The sequence below is a fragment of the Cygnus olor genome, chromosome 20, assembly GCF_009769625.2.
Source record: "Cygnus olor isolate bCygOlo1 chromosome 20, bCygOlo1.pri.v2, whole genome shotgun sequence".
Classification (NCBI taxonomy): Eukaryota; Metazoa; Chordata; class Aves; order Anseriformes; family Anatidae; genus Cygnus; species Cygnus olor.
This window is the reverse complement of record NC_049188.1, coordinates 2,227,668-2,243,438: the sequence shown is the minus strand read 5'-3', so window position 1 is coordinate 2,243,438 and position 15,771 is coordinate 2,227,668. Positions and strand designations below refer to the sequence as shown.

The window sequence follows — 15,771 nt, the reverse complement described above, 5'->3', positions numbered from 1 at the left end:
TGCCAACAGGTGGCTGGTATGGGCAGGCGGGTTCATCATCTTGTGTTGGGTCTGGGTGCTAACCGAGGCCAGTGCTTCTAGTCTGAAAGCGATCTGCTGGTAAAGGTGTGCGGGACAGAGCACCAGGCTGCCACATGCTTCTGGCTCTAGGACAGCTTAAACACAGAATAAGTGAAGAGAGAGCAGAGTAACACAGTGACTGGCAGTGGCAAAGTAATTCTTTAATCCTTGTTTAGGAAAAAACGCAGATTCAGTGATTGCGGTGTTCTGTCACACAGATGCAGGTTTTAATTGTGGAGTAGTGGGACAAGATTAGGGTCGCAGCCATTTATTTTAGTGACAGCAATACAGTATATTCAAGTTCTGAATAGGGTATTCTCCATTCCACATAGGCAAACCTTGCATGCATAGCTGCTGCCTGTATTTTTGCACCTGTGTGTGCCTAGTGCGGGCACAAGCACTAATTAGCTTTTCAGGTGCAGAAATTCCACTTAAAATTGAAGCCAAGTTTCAGCTGACATAAAGATGTCAACCGCAGCAATAAAATGTCTCCCTAATTTAAGAACACTAGAAGGCTAAATAAATTAAATATTGAAGTACATAGAAATTCTTATGTTGGAGTCGATGGGTATAAAGTTATTACTAACATAAAATAGTCACAAATCTTCTTTCTCTAATTTGTGGCATGTAGGATTGCCTGCATGAACTGCGGTCTAGCTGAGAAAATTTCTAACCCGTGGGGGGCTTCCCATGGACTCCGTGCACCTTCTGGTACCGCCGAGGAGCTCAAGAAGCACCATTTCTTTGTGCTATGTGTCCCCTGCCACCCTGTAGTAATACCCAGTTCTTTTTGTTTGCTCGGGAGTGACTGGCCCCTTGTGCTAGAGGGCGTGGAGTTGCCTCTTTTGTGGTTTCAGGGCTTTAAAGGGTTATCCATAAGGGCAGGTTGTTGTTCAATATGGGCTCAGCCAATCCATTTTAGCGCCGATGGACATCGCTTAATGGATCTCGCGCTGCAGTAACAGCTCTCCTGGACGGGTTTGAAAGCATCAAAGATTTACACAGGTCACCTTGAGATTGTTTGCATGGAGCTGGGAAAATAGTTCCTTGGGGTTGTTTTATTGGAAGCTTAGCATTGTGCAAGTATCGACAGCTAACTGATTCTGTGTTGAAGGATTTTTAGGCTCTTAACAATTGATTTTTATATGTATGTAGTCTGAAATTCCAGATAGACTGGGTGAACCATGTGCAGCAGTGCTGCATGAATAGGTAATAAGCAGCCTGATCAGGGGAGGGAAGTAGAGAACACTGAGGCCAGCGCAGGGTTTTGCTCTGTGTGGAAGAAGCAGGAAGGAGAAGAGTTCGCAGGGTTTGAGTCCTGATGCCCTCCCCACCTTTACATGGGACCTGGGAAGGTTGCTATATCTGTGCCACAGGCTGTATGAGAATTAACTTACTGGATTTATTTATTTATTAATCACGTTTGGGACCTGTACTGTAATAAGTGAATTAGAAGTGCTTTCTAATCACTTAGTATTTTCTTGAGGTAGGCTCACTTTGTAGCCCATAAGGATGGGAAACACGTGTTTGCACTTCATTATCAATACTTTGCATAACCTAGTTATGTGCTAGCTTTTATTATTGCAGATCAAATAGAAAAATCATAGTTTGTCATATAATTAAAAATTGTGCCATACTGCAGTTCTAAAGTGGAGACCAACTAAAGTTACGTGAGCAACCTTAATGCCTTCAAGTCTGACATTGCTTTTTCTTCTTGATGCTTGATTTGGCTTCTAATATGTGTTTAGATATCCTAACTAAATACTAAGAAATATTAAGAAAATGTTCAGGCATGCCAGTGGTGATCTGGGGCTCTGTTACAACAGAATTTGTCTGATGCATTCAAAGGAAGGTAAGAGTTCATTGGGAAGGAACTTGCCGTACCTGTGATGGCAGTTTGACATGCAAGCAAATGGACTGAAAGGGTAAGCAAGCAGCAATCCATTGCAAACTAGGTCACATCCACTCAACTCACATGACCTGGAGGCAGAAGTCCAGTTTTCGCATTTTTCTTTTTTAGGTTGGTCTGGAAGAGGCTGACAAAAGAGGAGGAATTGTGGCTGATCTGTTTTTTGCCTGCAGGCAATTTGCAGATCATTTTTGCTGGATCACAATAGACGTACCTTATTTAAAATCCAACATGTAATCCCCCCCATCCTCACCCCCAAGCCACAACAGTCTTACTAACAAGTTGCTGATGTTCTTCCTGACAAGATGAAGCTTTTACTTGAATGTTAATCATGTCACTCAGGCCATGATCTCTGCAAAGTGGTACATTTTTAACTAGGAAAAGCATTCATTATGTATTAGCTATGATACTGACGTTTCCTGAATGACTTTCTGGTACTGTGTAATATGAATGTTGTGTGATTTGGTGATCGTAACTGTCATTATGTTTTGGCTCTGAGCTGACTGCTTGTAGAACTCGTGCATTTGGGATCCACATCTTCAGTTTAATATGTACTAAAATATTTACTCTTCCTGCTACTTCAGACTACTTATAAAAGAGCAAGAAAGAGATATTCTGCCACTCGTTCCTGTCTCTTCTTAGTTGGGAGAATTACTATTCTGGACAGTTGTCTTGCTGGGCGTTAGGAGGACTGGATCATTAATATTTAACTGTGTTGGAAGTAGAAAGCACTGTAACAATAATAATAATTCGCACTTGCACAGCACATTTCTCCTGAGGATCTCAAAGCACTTTACAAACCATTTAATTAAGCCTTACTAAATCCCTCTGAGGTTTATTATTAGTCCCATTTTACAGATGGTTAAGCAAGGGCATAAAGAAGTTAAATGGTTTGCCTAAATGAGTTAGTGGCAACAATAAGCACGTACCTTGGGAGCCCTGACCACGTCTCCTTTCTAACAGAGGTGATGTCAAGTGAGCAGAGCGTCTGGCCAGCAGCAAAGAACTGATGCAGCAGAGCAGCTGAAAGGGCAAGTGTTTGGTGTGAGGTAGCTCACTGTAAATACTCTCTGGAAATGGTGCGATGCTGTAGATTATGTTATCACCGGTGTCCTGGCCGTGGAGGAGAGGTACGCAGCACATACAGAGCTCGCCCAGGTGATGAACGGGGCCTGGGAGCCCACGAGCTGGCAGCAAGGAGTGAGGGTGAGTTCTGGCTTTCCAAGGGTCCAATGTTTCATTCCTTTTCCTTCACCAGCAACATCAGCACTGCTCAGTTTCCACCCTGAAAGAGACTGGTGCTTTTTTTTTTTTTTTAATAGTAGTGCAGCCAGGAGCCGTTTCATCCAGTAAAGAAAGAAGTTCTTACCAATGGACTTGAAATTATTCATATCATTAGCAGCTGCTTCTCCTCAGATGCCCAACATGAAAGGTTGGTTTATCAAGACATAAAGCAGAAGCACACAGGCAAGGAGGACTAGAGCTCGCTGCTTAGCTGAGAGCCACTTAGGAGGGTGTTCGTGTACAAATGCATTAGATTATGGTTAAGCAGCTTATGGACATAAAAACACATTAGAACTTTACAGCATGCTATAAATTACAGTTTTGCGGCATTCAGAGCCACAATGTTAGCTAATTACATTCATTAATCTACTACTAAGAGCACATAAAGTTGCCTCCCAAATGGTACTGTGTGTGCTTGTGCTCAGCTGGGAATGCGCTGGGAAGGGCCTCCCCCCGTCCTCCTCTGCCACCATTATGCCTTGCTCGGAAACTTCCTGATTTTATGATGTTATTAGGCAGACCAGAGTTTCAAATATATTGGTCTAAACAGTGAAGATCCACAGTGGAAGAATTTCTGATAATCTTGTTTCACACAGCTCTAAGCTCTTTCTAATAAGCTGTGAGCTGCATATGGACTTAGTGCAGTCAGTTAGTTGGGAGGAAGTTATTGCTTGTCATCCCTTAGGTGATCCATCTGTGCCCTGCCACTTTGTAGTGAGTAGTCCCTGTAATCGTTAGCCTCAGCAGCTAATATTCTGTGGGCTTTCCAGTTTAGCATCCCACACTTCATTTTCTTCTGTGCAGAAATAGTTCCTTTATTTAGAACTCAGGTGGTGTAAATTAGAATAACTGCATTTGCGTGTCCTGGATGTATACAGGCAGAGTGTCTGCCCCACTTGCCATCTCCTTTTTTTTCCTTTGTATTGCATTGCAGGAAAAGTTTGCTTGAGGTGCAGCCTTATTCTGTACAAGCAGTCTTCTACTGATTCCTTCTTGCTTCAATTTCTCTTTTTGAAAGACCCTTCTTGGCCATTTTTTTCCTCCCCAATGGACCAAATTTTATTTTTGATACCTTCTACCCTCAGACAGCAAGCTCTCCGATCTCTGTCATTCAGCCACATTTTCAGTGGTCCTTTCTACTCCCATCATGTCCTTCTGGGTATGTTTGAGAATTTTTAGCTGTGAAAACTAGAAATCAGAGTCTGGTGTGCTTCCTGATGTATTCCCTGTTCTAGCATGCTGTCGTAGTCATTTTAAAACTTAAATGTACCCCCAAAAGCAAAGATATTAAAAAAAATACAAAGAAAGCTCTTGCCCTATGATAAATACATATATCATCTTACATATGTAGCCTAGCTTCAGTAAGTCAGAAAAACAAATCTGTTCTGTCTTTTGGTTGTAAGATCTCAATGAATTTGATTATAAAACTCAAGCATGGGCAGCTCAACAGGAGTAGAAGGCTGTAGAAATGACTTGCTGTTTATTTGTCAGTTCATCAGCTGGGTTTTCAGTTGCTGGTCTGCTTTCACATCAAGGTCATCTTTACATCTGTATAAAAAGAGCCATGAAAGCTACCTGTGTGACTGAAGTACAAGGATCTGTTCCCTGCGACAGTGATGGATGCTCCATCACTGCAGTCGTCAGTGGAAGGCATTCATCTATGTGCTAAATGGAAGTAGTTTCAATGACACTTGAATGCTTCGGTTTCTAGGGAATTTCTTTGTCATTCCTGACAAATTTATTATCCTGACCATTAAATTAATAAAACACAGCGCCCACAGCAACAGCTTTTTGAGGGAAGAGATTTTTTGGCGCCACAGAAACCCCTCAAGCTCTTTGTCCCAAGCAGTCCCCTGCCTACTGCCCCGTGTCTGCGTCTCTAATGACCAGAGGAGGTGGGAAAAAGCAGGTCCAGCATTTCTTGGCTATGGGATGGGACATGAGAAGAACATAGAAATAAGAATCCTTGGTTTTGAGGGCAGCAAATTCTCTTTGCCTGGCTCAGGGGCTGCAGCCGGGCAGCAGCAGCCACTCGGCTAGAGGTGAGTGGGGTCCTGCAGGAGGGTGTCGGGGCAGAAGGATGCTCTCAGCTGTCACGTACGGCTGCGAGCCTGCTCCTCGCCCTCCTGGCAGCACGGCTGCCGTTTTGGGTTAGTGTCGGTCGTGGAGCCGGGCAATGGTCAGCACTCATGCGTGGCTAACGCTGTCTGTGGACACACACAGCTCCCCTCCACGCGAGCGGCCACGTGGATCTCTGCTTCCCTTGCTCGCACACGCAGTCCCAGAGCTCACATAACACCGAGCGCTTTACTACTCTGCTCAGGCGTTCAGTGACTTAATTGTGTGATGGTATTGATGTAAAATTTAACAGCCACTGTGCGTATTGACTATAGCTTCATTGGTTGCTGCTAGAACACGCTGTGCTATTGCCCTGCTATTCATTTAGCTGTTTTGGTCCATTTATTAGATATTACAGAGATTTTCTTTTTTTCTGGACAGAGCTGGTAGTGATTTCTGCAGCGGAAGCCTATTGGGAACGACTCTAATCTAGTTTCTGAGGATTTGTTTATTGGGGCAGCACATGCTGGGCTAATTTCAGGGTACGTGTTCCATGGTATCTTTTCTATCCACAAGTGAAGTTCTAATGAGGGGATGCAGTCCTTTGGCAGCAGGCTTTGTTGTTTTATTTTTATTTTTTTTATTTTTTTTTCCCTCCCCAAAAAATAGCTAAACCAAAATTGGCTCAGTCAGTATTTATTGGCAAATTAGTGTTCCTAAAGACTTCCTTTTGCTTGTTCTTTTCTAGAGCTTGGAGAAATAAGATTTCACATAATGCATCTGGGATTGGATTACTGGATTGAATTTTGCAAAGTACACTAGGGATAGCTGAGCCTGTTTAGAAAGCAGCTTAGCCTCTCTAAGTCAGTAAAAATTCAATTCATGATAGTCGATGAGGGATTTTTCAGTGTTTTTTGGTTTGGGTGGTTTATTTGGTGTCGGATGGCCACATTTCCTTTAACATGGCCTACCAAGGTTTATTAAGCTTTTGGTGGAGAGGATGGTGGGATGCTGCCTTTCTCTGTAAAACAGGAAGGGAAAAAGCATCCTGGGAGCTGACAGCCCTGGGCCCGCTTGTTAAATGTGAGTGTTAGTTCTCATAGGACCTCTTCGGCTGAGTTTGTATGTCGTGACCATTTCAGAAAGCCACAAACACGAAGGAGAAGGCGTTTAAAAGTTACCGAGGATGAGGTGGGGACTGGTCGTTAGTTTGCATCGGTTCCTTTGTGTGCTCCCTCTCTCCCTCTACTCCCCTCCCTCCCCCTTTTTCCCTGCTGTGAGTTGAGGTTTTGGTCCTCAAAACCAGGCCAACCACATGATTATGGTGCAGATGGCAATAATCTCTGCGTGTGAGTCTGTTATCTCAGGACGCAGCAGGGTTTGGGAAATTCCCCCTCTGTTGCAGAGATGGATCATGTCCCAGAAGAATAGTGTCTGAATGCAGGTTCTGTATCTCTCTGTACAATTGACCTGAATTTTCTTCTGGACTTTTTCTGTTCCTAAGGCCAGTGGTATGGTGGTGCTGGTGCCTCCTGGCTTTGATCCTTGCAGCTGCATTTTTTCGGAGGAGAGCACCAGAGAAGTTTGTGCAGGGCTATGCCAGCCTCATTGAGGAGGGCTGTGAGTTCTGAACCCAGGGAGGTAGGGGGAACGGAGAACCAGGAAGGCTGGCAAATTCATCCATTGTGGTGTGGATTTGTCAGGGTGTGGAATAAGTTTTACCAAGGTCATCAGGAATGCAAGAAGTGAGGGGAAAATAATTCCAAATGAAGGGAAAAATAATTCTGGATGAGGTAAAGACTGCAGTGGGTGGAAACCGTAAAATATTTGGCTGAAATGCTGTGTGGTCCTGTGCCTCCTGTAACAGTCCTGAGAAGGATGTCGCAGAGGGATGGTACATCAGTGGCTGTATCCTTCTCATCCTTAAATAGGAAATGGGCAAAGAAGCAAAATGCGTTTGCTCTTCCAACAGGAAGAAATAATGGTCATGTAGGTGAGGTTTAATGCTCTCAGCAAATCTTTGCAGCTTATGTTTTTACATTATAGTCATTTTCTTGAGTCAGACATCCCTGATGTCTGTTAAGTAAACATAGAAAGCATAGATTATGAGTTAAGAGTATCGACAGCATTTCAAGTGCTATCAGAGAACATTTAATTCAGTTTAATTTTGTGATAAATCTCATGCTTAATCCTCTGGTTGCTCTGTAATCATGTCTCTATTGATCTTTTCTGAATGACTGCATGCAGTTTAATAAACTTTGCCATTAACCCGAGCTTTCTAAAGGGGGAGATTGATTCCTGTATCAAGTCCAATAGAACCAATAAGCACCTGAACATCATTAAATCTGTCTATTATAAAACATTTGCATTAAGATCAAAGTAAAAACATAGAAGTGAATTTGCAGCTTATTAGAGAGTTTGCAATTGGAAAGTCTCGGTACGTCAGTCAAAATCAGTGGTGGTTTTCAGCCTGACTGATTCAAGCTGACACCTCCTTTCATTTCCTATTTCTCAAATCCGTCTTTCATCCTATTGAGTGACCTCCTTCCTTCCCTCTTTTCCCAGCCATAATTATGTCCTTTAATGTATTCCATCTTTTTCACTCCAGGCGTTTGTTTAGTCCAGGTTCTTGAGGTCATTTTTGCCTCATAATAAAACTACAGGGTTTAAGTGTGTTGTTGGCACATTGGTTTGGATTTATTTTCTGTCCTCGACTTCTTTTACAAGGAGTGCCTTAGGTATGCAAGATATAAAATAGAATAGGGAATGGCGCACAGGTTACAGAAGTGAAAAAATGGCCTTTTTCTTAAATTCTTCCTTTTAAGGCCTGTTCCCAGTGTTCCTCACAGGAGTTGTCTGCCACACTCCCAATGCCTGGATCCATGCGAGGACGTATGCACTGCTTGCACTGGGACTTCCTAGCGGCTGAGCTGCACCGAAGCACGACCTGAATGCCTTGTGTTGTGTGTGCAGTGGCCTTGTGAGCATCTGCACATCCCCTTGGTGCTGGACAGGCAAAAGTCTCTCCAGACACAGCGGGGCTGAGCTTTGGGGAAGTACAGTATGGCATGATACCGCCTCTCCTGCGAGTTTGGTGTTTTGTCACAGCAGTGCTGCCCTTCCAGAGATGAAAGACATGGCTTCCCTGCCTGCTCTTAAGCACGCACGGGCTGGGTAGAGGAGGGAGGTGCCCGAAGGACAAGGACCTCCTCGGCACAAGGCTGGCAGGAGGCTGAGGCAGGGGAGGCTGCGGTGTCCCATGGGCCGTACCTGAGGAAGCTCGGCCTGAGCAAGTTGAAGGGCAGCAGAGGCTTGGAAATGAGAGATCGACTTCACTGCCATTTCCAAAGTAAATTGATGAACAGAGCAACCCCGAGATGTTTTATGGCACGCAGCAGTTGGATGCTTCTGTTCCTCACCTAGAAAATGGCTGCTTTGATCCAGGTCCGACCAGAGGGAGATGTGCTCTGTGATCCTGCATCACCTTTGCAGTGTCTCGTGTTTTTTTTTTTTTTTCATGCATGTGCATGGTGCCCGATGCATTTACCTCATTAAGTATTTAGCATTACGAGGCACAGATGAAATAGGATGTGGTTTTACTTCCATTTTACAGGTGAGCACTGGTGCACAGAGAGGCAAAGGCCCAAATTCACAGAGCCATTTATTTCCTTTGGAAAATCAGTCAGTGGGAATCAAATAGTTTTAGGCCCCTGAATACCTGCTTTGTGGATTGGGGCTGTGCTTACTGGCTTCAGGTCACGGAGAGTCAGTGGAAGATCAGGAATTTCAACACGTCCCCCGGTACCCCCATTAATAACATACTGTGTCGGTCTGGCCAGCTCTAATCCTGTGCCTGATAGGGTACAAGCAGTGATAAGATCAGACAGGAGAGATTTGGATACCGGCACCAACAAGCAGCTTAGAAAACAAATCTTCAAGAGGAAAGGTTTCCTTCCAAGTGCAGACTGATTCCTGCTTAAGGTTCTAATTCTCTTCAACATATTCTGTAGCTCTCCAGAGATGCATTGCAGAGCTTTATCTGCTTTCTGCTTCAGGCAAGTTTTTACAGAGAAACAGCAGTTCGGATGCTTTCTGCAGAAGAAATGGTTACAAGTTCAGTCAAGACAGCCTGGTATACGATAAAGTGAGGTTTGAATCTAAGTATTGCTCAAGCAGTATTATTCACAGTTTTCGTAACTCCTCGCAAGTTTGCTGGAGGCATTAGGAAGGCTCTTGACTTGAGATGCTCTGTTTTGGAGCTGTGGATCCCCTGACTGCATCCCTACCAAGTTAAATTTGTAGCTTCTGGGCTGTATAAACAAGAAATATGACAGAAATTGCTTTTCCAGTCACTGAATAGCCCTGAACATTAAATGACACTTCAGGTTTAAAAGATCTACCCACAAAGAAGCTGAAAGTTGAATATTTGCAGAAGATGTCATATTTTCAGCCACAGCACAACTGTAAATGAAATTTTCTTTTTCTCTGGTATCTGAGTTAGCTTTACAGGATCCGTGCCCTGTAATAAAACCGAAGAACATCATCATCCTTGCTTTTTCCTTTTTATATATTCACACTATCTTCTGTATCCATTTAATACATTCTGCATACAAGATAAAAAGGAAGAACTGTGTTTGCACTCCTAGGAGTGGATGAATACACCTGATGCTTTCTTTTTGGGTGATGCCATTTTTGGAGCATCCATTGCCCTAAAGCTGAAACGAATGCTTTGCTGCAAGGATTTGATGCATTAGCAGAAGTGGAGGAGAAGACAGAAAATGTGTGTGGCAGTTCTCCAGTGCTCTGATTCTGTGTACTTGATACGGTGGTTTACACCTTTGTGAAGTAACAACAAAATTCTGGTATTTACTTCACCTGTGTTTGTGAATAAGGACTCGAGATAGGAGCAACTTGCATCTGCTTTGTGAGTGGTGAGAAGGACAAGGCAGTGCTAAATCTGGTCTGTTATGTTAAGCTTTACTTCTGAGTTGCAGAGAGTGGGATTTGCCAATGATCAGCACTATACAAGAATGTAATCCCTCCGGTTTTTTGATCATCAAATTTATCTTCACTCTATCTGCTTCCTAAGGGAAGAATAAGCCAGCAAATGGAAAGGTTACTTACTGCTCTATATCTTAAACTTCTGTTCTTTTCTATTTTTTCAACCTGAATGCTAGCAGAAGATTTCTTTTGCAGATGGGAAGTTGAGCTGTTGTTTTTTCCTCTAATTGCACATCGTTCCTGATCCTTTTCCTAATGAAGCATGGTACAAAGATCACCTTAACTTAAGTGATGCGCTCCTGTGGTCATATCTCAGCACATTTTCTTTTTCTCTCTCTCATTCTCTCTCCTTATTTTCTAATCACTGTCCTTTCATTTTAAAATGTCTTCATCAGTCTTTTGTGTGAGGTTGTATGCTGTATGCCAAGAACAGCAATAGAGTTAAGTGGTTCCAAGGGAGGGAGAAAGAAAATCAAGAGGAATATCGGACAGCAGGAGCTTGGAAAAGAGAAAAGCCAGTTGTTCAAGTAGTTCGGCTTCTTGACCCACAAGACAGAAAAGAGTTGTTTCAAAATATTCTTATTTTAAAAGCTCAATAATTATAACCCATTATCACTTGGAGATTTTTGGTTAAAAAAATCAAAATCTGCAGGTTGGAGCTTTAATCATCCAGTGTATTATATCAGAAGCTCTTCTAATTCTGTCTCTTTCTTTGCTCGTTTCTCTATTGTCTGTCAAAAGAGCTGGGCAGGAAGAGATTTCTCCTGCTTGCTTTCATGTGCAGAGGGGGGTGTCTCTGGTTTCCCTGTGTACCTGTACAGCCTCATTTGTGATACAGAAATAAATAACAAGTTTCCATCTCAATTCTCTCCCTATATACGGCAGTCTGTTTCCAGGCTGGTTTTACCTATGTTGTCTCAAGGTGGTTTCTTTGCATGGACTCTTGGAGATCAGATTTCTGCTCTAGACTTGAGGAACATGTGGCAGCCAAGCTGACCTCTTCTGCGGCGTCCTGACACGATGCCTCTCTGTGGTTGTGGCATTTCACTAATCATTTTGGTAAACGTACCGAGATCTTTAGAATACACAGGACTTCCTTGGTGCTTTGTTATGTTTCCTCAAGACAAGTAATCCAGAGGTTCTTCTGGTCTGATTTAAAACCATAATCCATTTTTTATGAATGCTGAGTGCTGTGCTAATGAAGAGAGCGTGGAGGCTGTAGTCATCCACTTAGCCCTAGTGCAGGAATAGGGTGAGAGTAGTCTTAGCCCACGTCCATTTATTCTAACCCTACCAATACGGGGATACCCTTTACACATTAGATTTATTGGCTCACTAACTCCTTGGCCCTGGTCTGTGCCTGTCATTGGAAGGGCCGTTTGAATTGTGTGGCAAGGAGCACGTGTACCTGGTGAGCGGGGAGCCCGCCATCAGCTCCATGCCAAAGACCACTGCTGGGAAATGTGAGCTCAGAGCAGCCCCCCCAGTGACGTTGGCAGGATGCTGGGCAAAAATAAAGGCCCGATGCTTTGGGGCATGGAATAAACAAGGTGGAAAAGGGTCATATTCTTTGCTGAAGGAGTGGTTAAGAGCTTGATGTAGTTTGGTTCTAAGATGGGACTTGCGTTTGGGTCAGCATATGCAGAACTTGGCTGAAAGTCATGAAAATTCTTCCCTTTTCACAGAATCACAGAATCGTCTAGGTTGGAAGAGACCTCCAAGATCACCGAGTCCAACCTCTGACCTAACACTAACAAGTCCTCCACTAAACCATATCACTAAGCTCAACATCTAAATGTCTCTTAAAGCCCTCCAGGGATGGCGACTCAACCACCTCCCTGGGCAGCCCATTCCAATGCCTAACAGCCCTTTCGGTAAAGAAGTTCTTCCTAATATCCAACCTAAACCTCCCCTGGCGCAACTTTAGCCCATTCCCCCTCGTCCTGTCACCAGGCACGTGGGAGAACAGACCAACCCCCACCTCGCTACAGCCTCCTTTAAGGTACCTGTAGAGAGCGATGAGGTCGCCCCTGAGCCTCCTCTTCTCCAGGCTGAACAAGCCCAGCTCCCTCAGCCGCTCCTCGTAAGACTTGTTCTCCAGACCCCTCACCAGCCTCGTCGCCCTTCTCTGGACTCGCTTGAGCACCTCCATGTCCTTCTTGTAGCGAGGGGCCCAAAACTGAACACAGTACTCAAGTACTTCAGATCAGAACAAAAAGTGCAAATAGACTTGTAAAGGGAAAAGAATTCCAAAGTTTCACCGTAGAACTGAAGAGTTGCTCAGGTATTTAGAAAAACTGAAATTATTTACATTACCAGATCACATTACTCAGCATGGTACGTGATAACTGCTCAGTTGGATTATTTCTGTCATGAAAACTACATTCTCCAAGGAGAAAAATGTTTGTCCCTGCCACAACCTGAAGCTCACTCTTGTACTCAGGCACAGGCATCTGCACAGAACTCTTATGGTCCCAGCCTGTGCCTGTGGATGGATGCGTTTTTGCATCAAATCAAGGTTTTATTGCTGTGCGTAGCTCAGCTATGTAGAATAAGGGTGCTGTATGCAGGTGTGGAATCAGTGCTGTAAAAGTGCAACTTGTATGCTGTAGCAAAGGGAACAAATTCACCCTGGTTTGGGGAGCTGGGTAAATGCTTCTCTGTGCCTAATCTCTGATGTAGTTGAGCAGGGCGGGAGCAGCGAAGCCCTCGTTGGCATGAAGTTTTAAAGTGAGCATCTCCAGGGACAGGTTTTCTCTCCACACCCCTCTTCTCTTTCTTTTTATTCCTCAAACAAAGCAAATAAACACTTTGAGAATGTGGCTGTGCTGCTCGCTGGGTGTATCAAGCACATTTATTTAAAGCCGGGCACTGTGGAAAAAGCCCAGGGCCAGAGGGAATAGATTTCCCTTTGCCACAAGGGGATACTTCATGAGAGGTCTTGGAGATGTAAGTTATGTAAAGCACGTTTGGGGATGAGACTGTGGTACCGGTAACGCTCCCGTTGGGTTCGAAGCACTCCGAACTGTGACCTGACTCCTGCCACAGCTCCTGCTTGCAGCACCATCTCTGCAGCGCCTCCCCTGGATGCGTTGTGGAGTGACACAGTTGTGGGTGTGCAGAAGGTGGACACTTACTGAAGATGATTTGAAAAGTTTGGGAGGTTGTGGAGGAGTCAGAACACGGCAGAGGCGATTCCAGGTGCCAGTGGTGGATGCAGCTCCCCTGCTGTAGAGGCCCCTGCTGATATTTCAGGTGGCACATACACAAAAGAGGCAGGCACAGGTATAATGGAGACAGATGACTTAGTCAAATTTGCAGGAAAGGCATCCTTGGACTTTGCTAGCAATTTGTGTCAGACACAAAAAAATCTCTGGAAAAAAACTTACGGGCTTCTAGGCAGGCAGAAGTTGGGTGGAGTGAGAGCTTCAGGATCTCTTTCTTTTGGCAGGAGTACACAGGTTTCTGGCTTAATCACTCTGAACAAAATCAGCTGTGTGTACTTTGCCTTCTACAAAACCAGGCTGCCTCAAGAAAAACAGTTTCCTGGCTCTGTAATCTAAGCTGGCGTTTCTCAGCACTTTCTCAATGCTGGCTCCAGGAATGGGTTTTTCCAAACTCTGCTTGCACGGACTTGTTATTTGGATGACTGTTCTCTGCTGCTGGAACCTGGTATGCTGTAGTATTTCGGGTGATAAAAATGAGAAGGGGAAGCAGGGGGAGCGAATAAGGCTGTGAATACGATGTCAGTGGATGCTTGAAAAGGATTAAACGAATGGCTATCAATTGCTGTGATATTCATTTATCTTCAGGTACGACATCAGCTTTTGCCAGCTTTGATTTAATAGGGCCTCTTTGGCTGAACGGCTGGAATCGTAGCCTTTGATTTTAGCTAAACATTTATTTTGTGTAGTATCTGTAGGCTTTGTGAATAACATGAGAAATGTGTATAACTGTCCATTTTGCTTTTCAGCGAAGCTGCTGTTTTGTAGCAGTGAGTGCTGTTGTTGAAATCTTGAGTAATTACATTCTACTGTTGTAAAAGTTGGTGTGCAGGAGTATGTTTTAATCTTTTGTACTCAAATCCTTGCAGTATTTTCTTTTTAAACATGCTTTTTATCATGTCAGGGTAAAAATTTGAGTGTATGCTCATATTCAGCAGTCTCAAAACAGATAAGAAGAAACTGAAATATTTTGCTAAGATCCCATGGAATGCAATGAGACTTAGATGCACGTCTGTGATTGGTTTAGTTAAATGTGGGGAAATTATTCAAGTAAGACACAGAAACAATATTATGCATTTGTGTAATTAATTTTAAAAGAACAGCCTAGATCTGATTTGAAGTATGAAGTGTTATAAACAGCTGAGGAACCTAGTAGGTGGATCCTAACTCACTGTACGCTTAAGAAAGGCATGATCAGTTGGTTGAACTTAAGACCAGGGACGTTTGTTTTGTCGAGTAATAGACTTCTTTTAGATTACCAGGTTAGCTCTAGTGTCTTAGTAGAAGTAAGACACGGTTTGTTTGCGCTAAAAAGCGACTGCTATTCCACTACAACACAAAGTAGTTCAAAATCCAAGCAGAAAGGAGTTGATAGGCGTATCGTCTTTAAATAAAGCCAGGTAGAACACAGATGAAAATGTATAGCTAGGGCTGAACACATTTTGGATGATCCCATGTTTCGCTTTGCTTATATAGCAGGCAGAGCTGTTGAAAGTTCCTCAAAGCTTTTGTCTTTTTTTTTGTTTTGTTTGTTGGTTGTGTTTTTATGAATTACGATGCAGCTGTTACTGATACAATGACCTACTTTATTTCTTGAAGAGCCTGAAGTTGTTTACTCAGTGAGGTTTGCACTGGAAATGCACCCAGATGGTGCAGTTGGGTCGTGCCCTTTCCCACCTGCTGCCAGAGCTGGAGGGTGCACAGTGAGGATTGCTGGAGGATTTCCTCTTGCTTAAGTGACTTGAAAGTAATTAGAAGCCAGTTTTACCTCTGCATCCAGTTTCATATCTAGTATGTGCCACTGAGGGTGTCCATCAAACAATGTATGTTAGAAACAGTCTTTATCTGTGTCCTTCCTAAAGCCTGATTTGCAGGAGTGCTCAGCACTCCCAGTAGCTGCTGAAATCAATGAAAGCTGTTTCATTAGATAAAGTGCTCTGTAGAGCTAAGTTCTTTGAAAAATCAAATCTGAGGTGCTTCCTAATGGGTGCTTAAAATTAGCAGACATTTTTGACCTGGACATGTAGGGGCCGTGGGCTCCACCTATAAAATGGGAATAGTGCAATACCTTCATCTGGCTAAAAGGCTATAAAATAAATCAGTAATATTTGCTGAGCATCTGACACTGCAATGAGGGGCTGTATAGAAAGGCCTTGAGGAAATTAATAACCATGCATTCGGAGGAGGGTTTGAATGGAGTGTGTGTAAACAAGTTTTAGATCCACATGTTGGACA

The 15,771-nt window shown here is 43.6% G+C and overlaps 1 protein-coding gene across 8 annotated transcripts in view; it reads left to right on the top strand.

Annotated features, from left to right (window-relative positions):
* AUTS2 (activator of transcription and developmental regulator AUTS2) overlaps positions 1-15,771 on the top strand; it is a 763,430-nt gene that overhangs the window by 176,712 nt on the left and 570,947 nt on the right. The window contains exon 1 of one of the 8 annotated variants that reach the window (XM_040532680.1): positions 13,838-13,984. The exons of the other annotated variants lie outside the window; for them this stretch is intronic. Coding sequence (XP_040388614.1) covers positions 13,901-13,984 — 84 coding nt within the window. The 5' untranslated portion in view covers positions 13,838-13,900. Of the gene's footprint in view, positions 1-13,837; positions 13,985-15,771 lie in introns of those variants that run through there. 8 annotated transcript variants of the gene reach the window in all.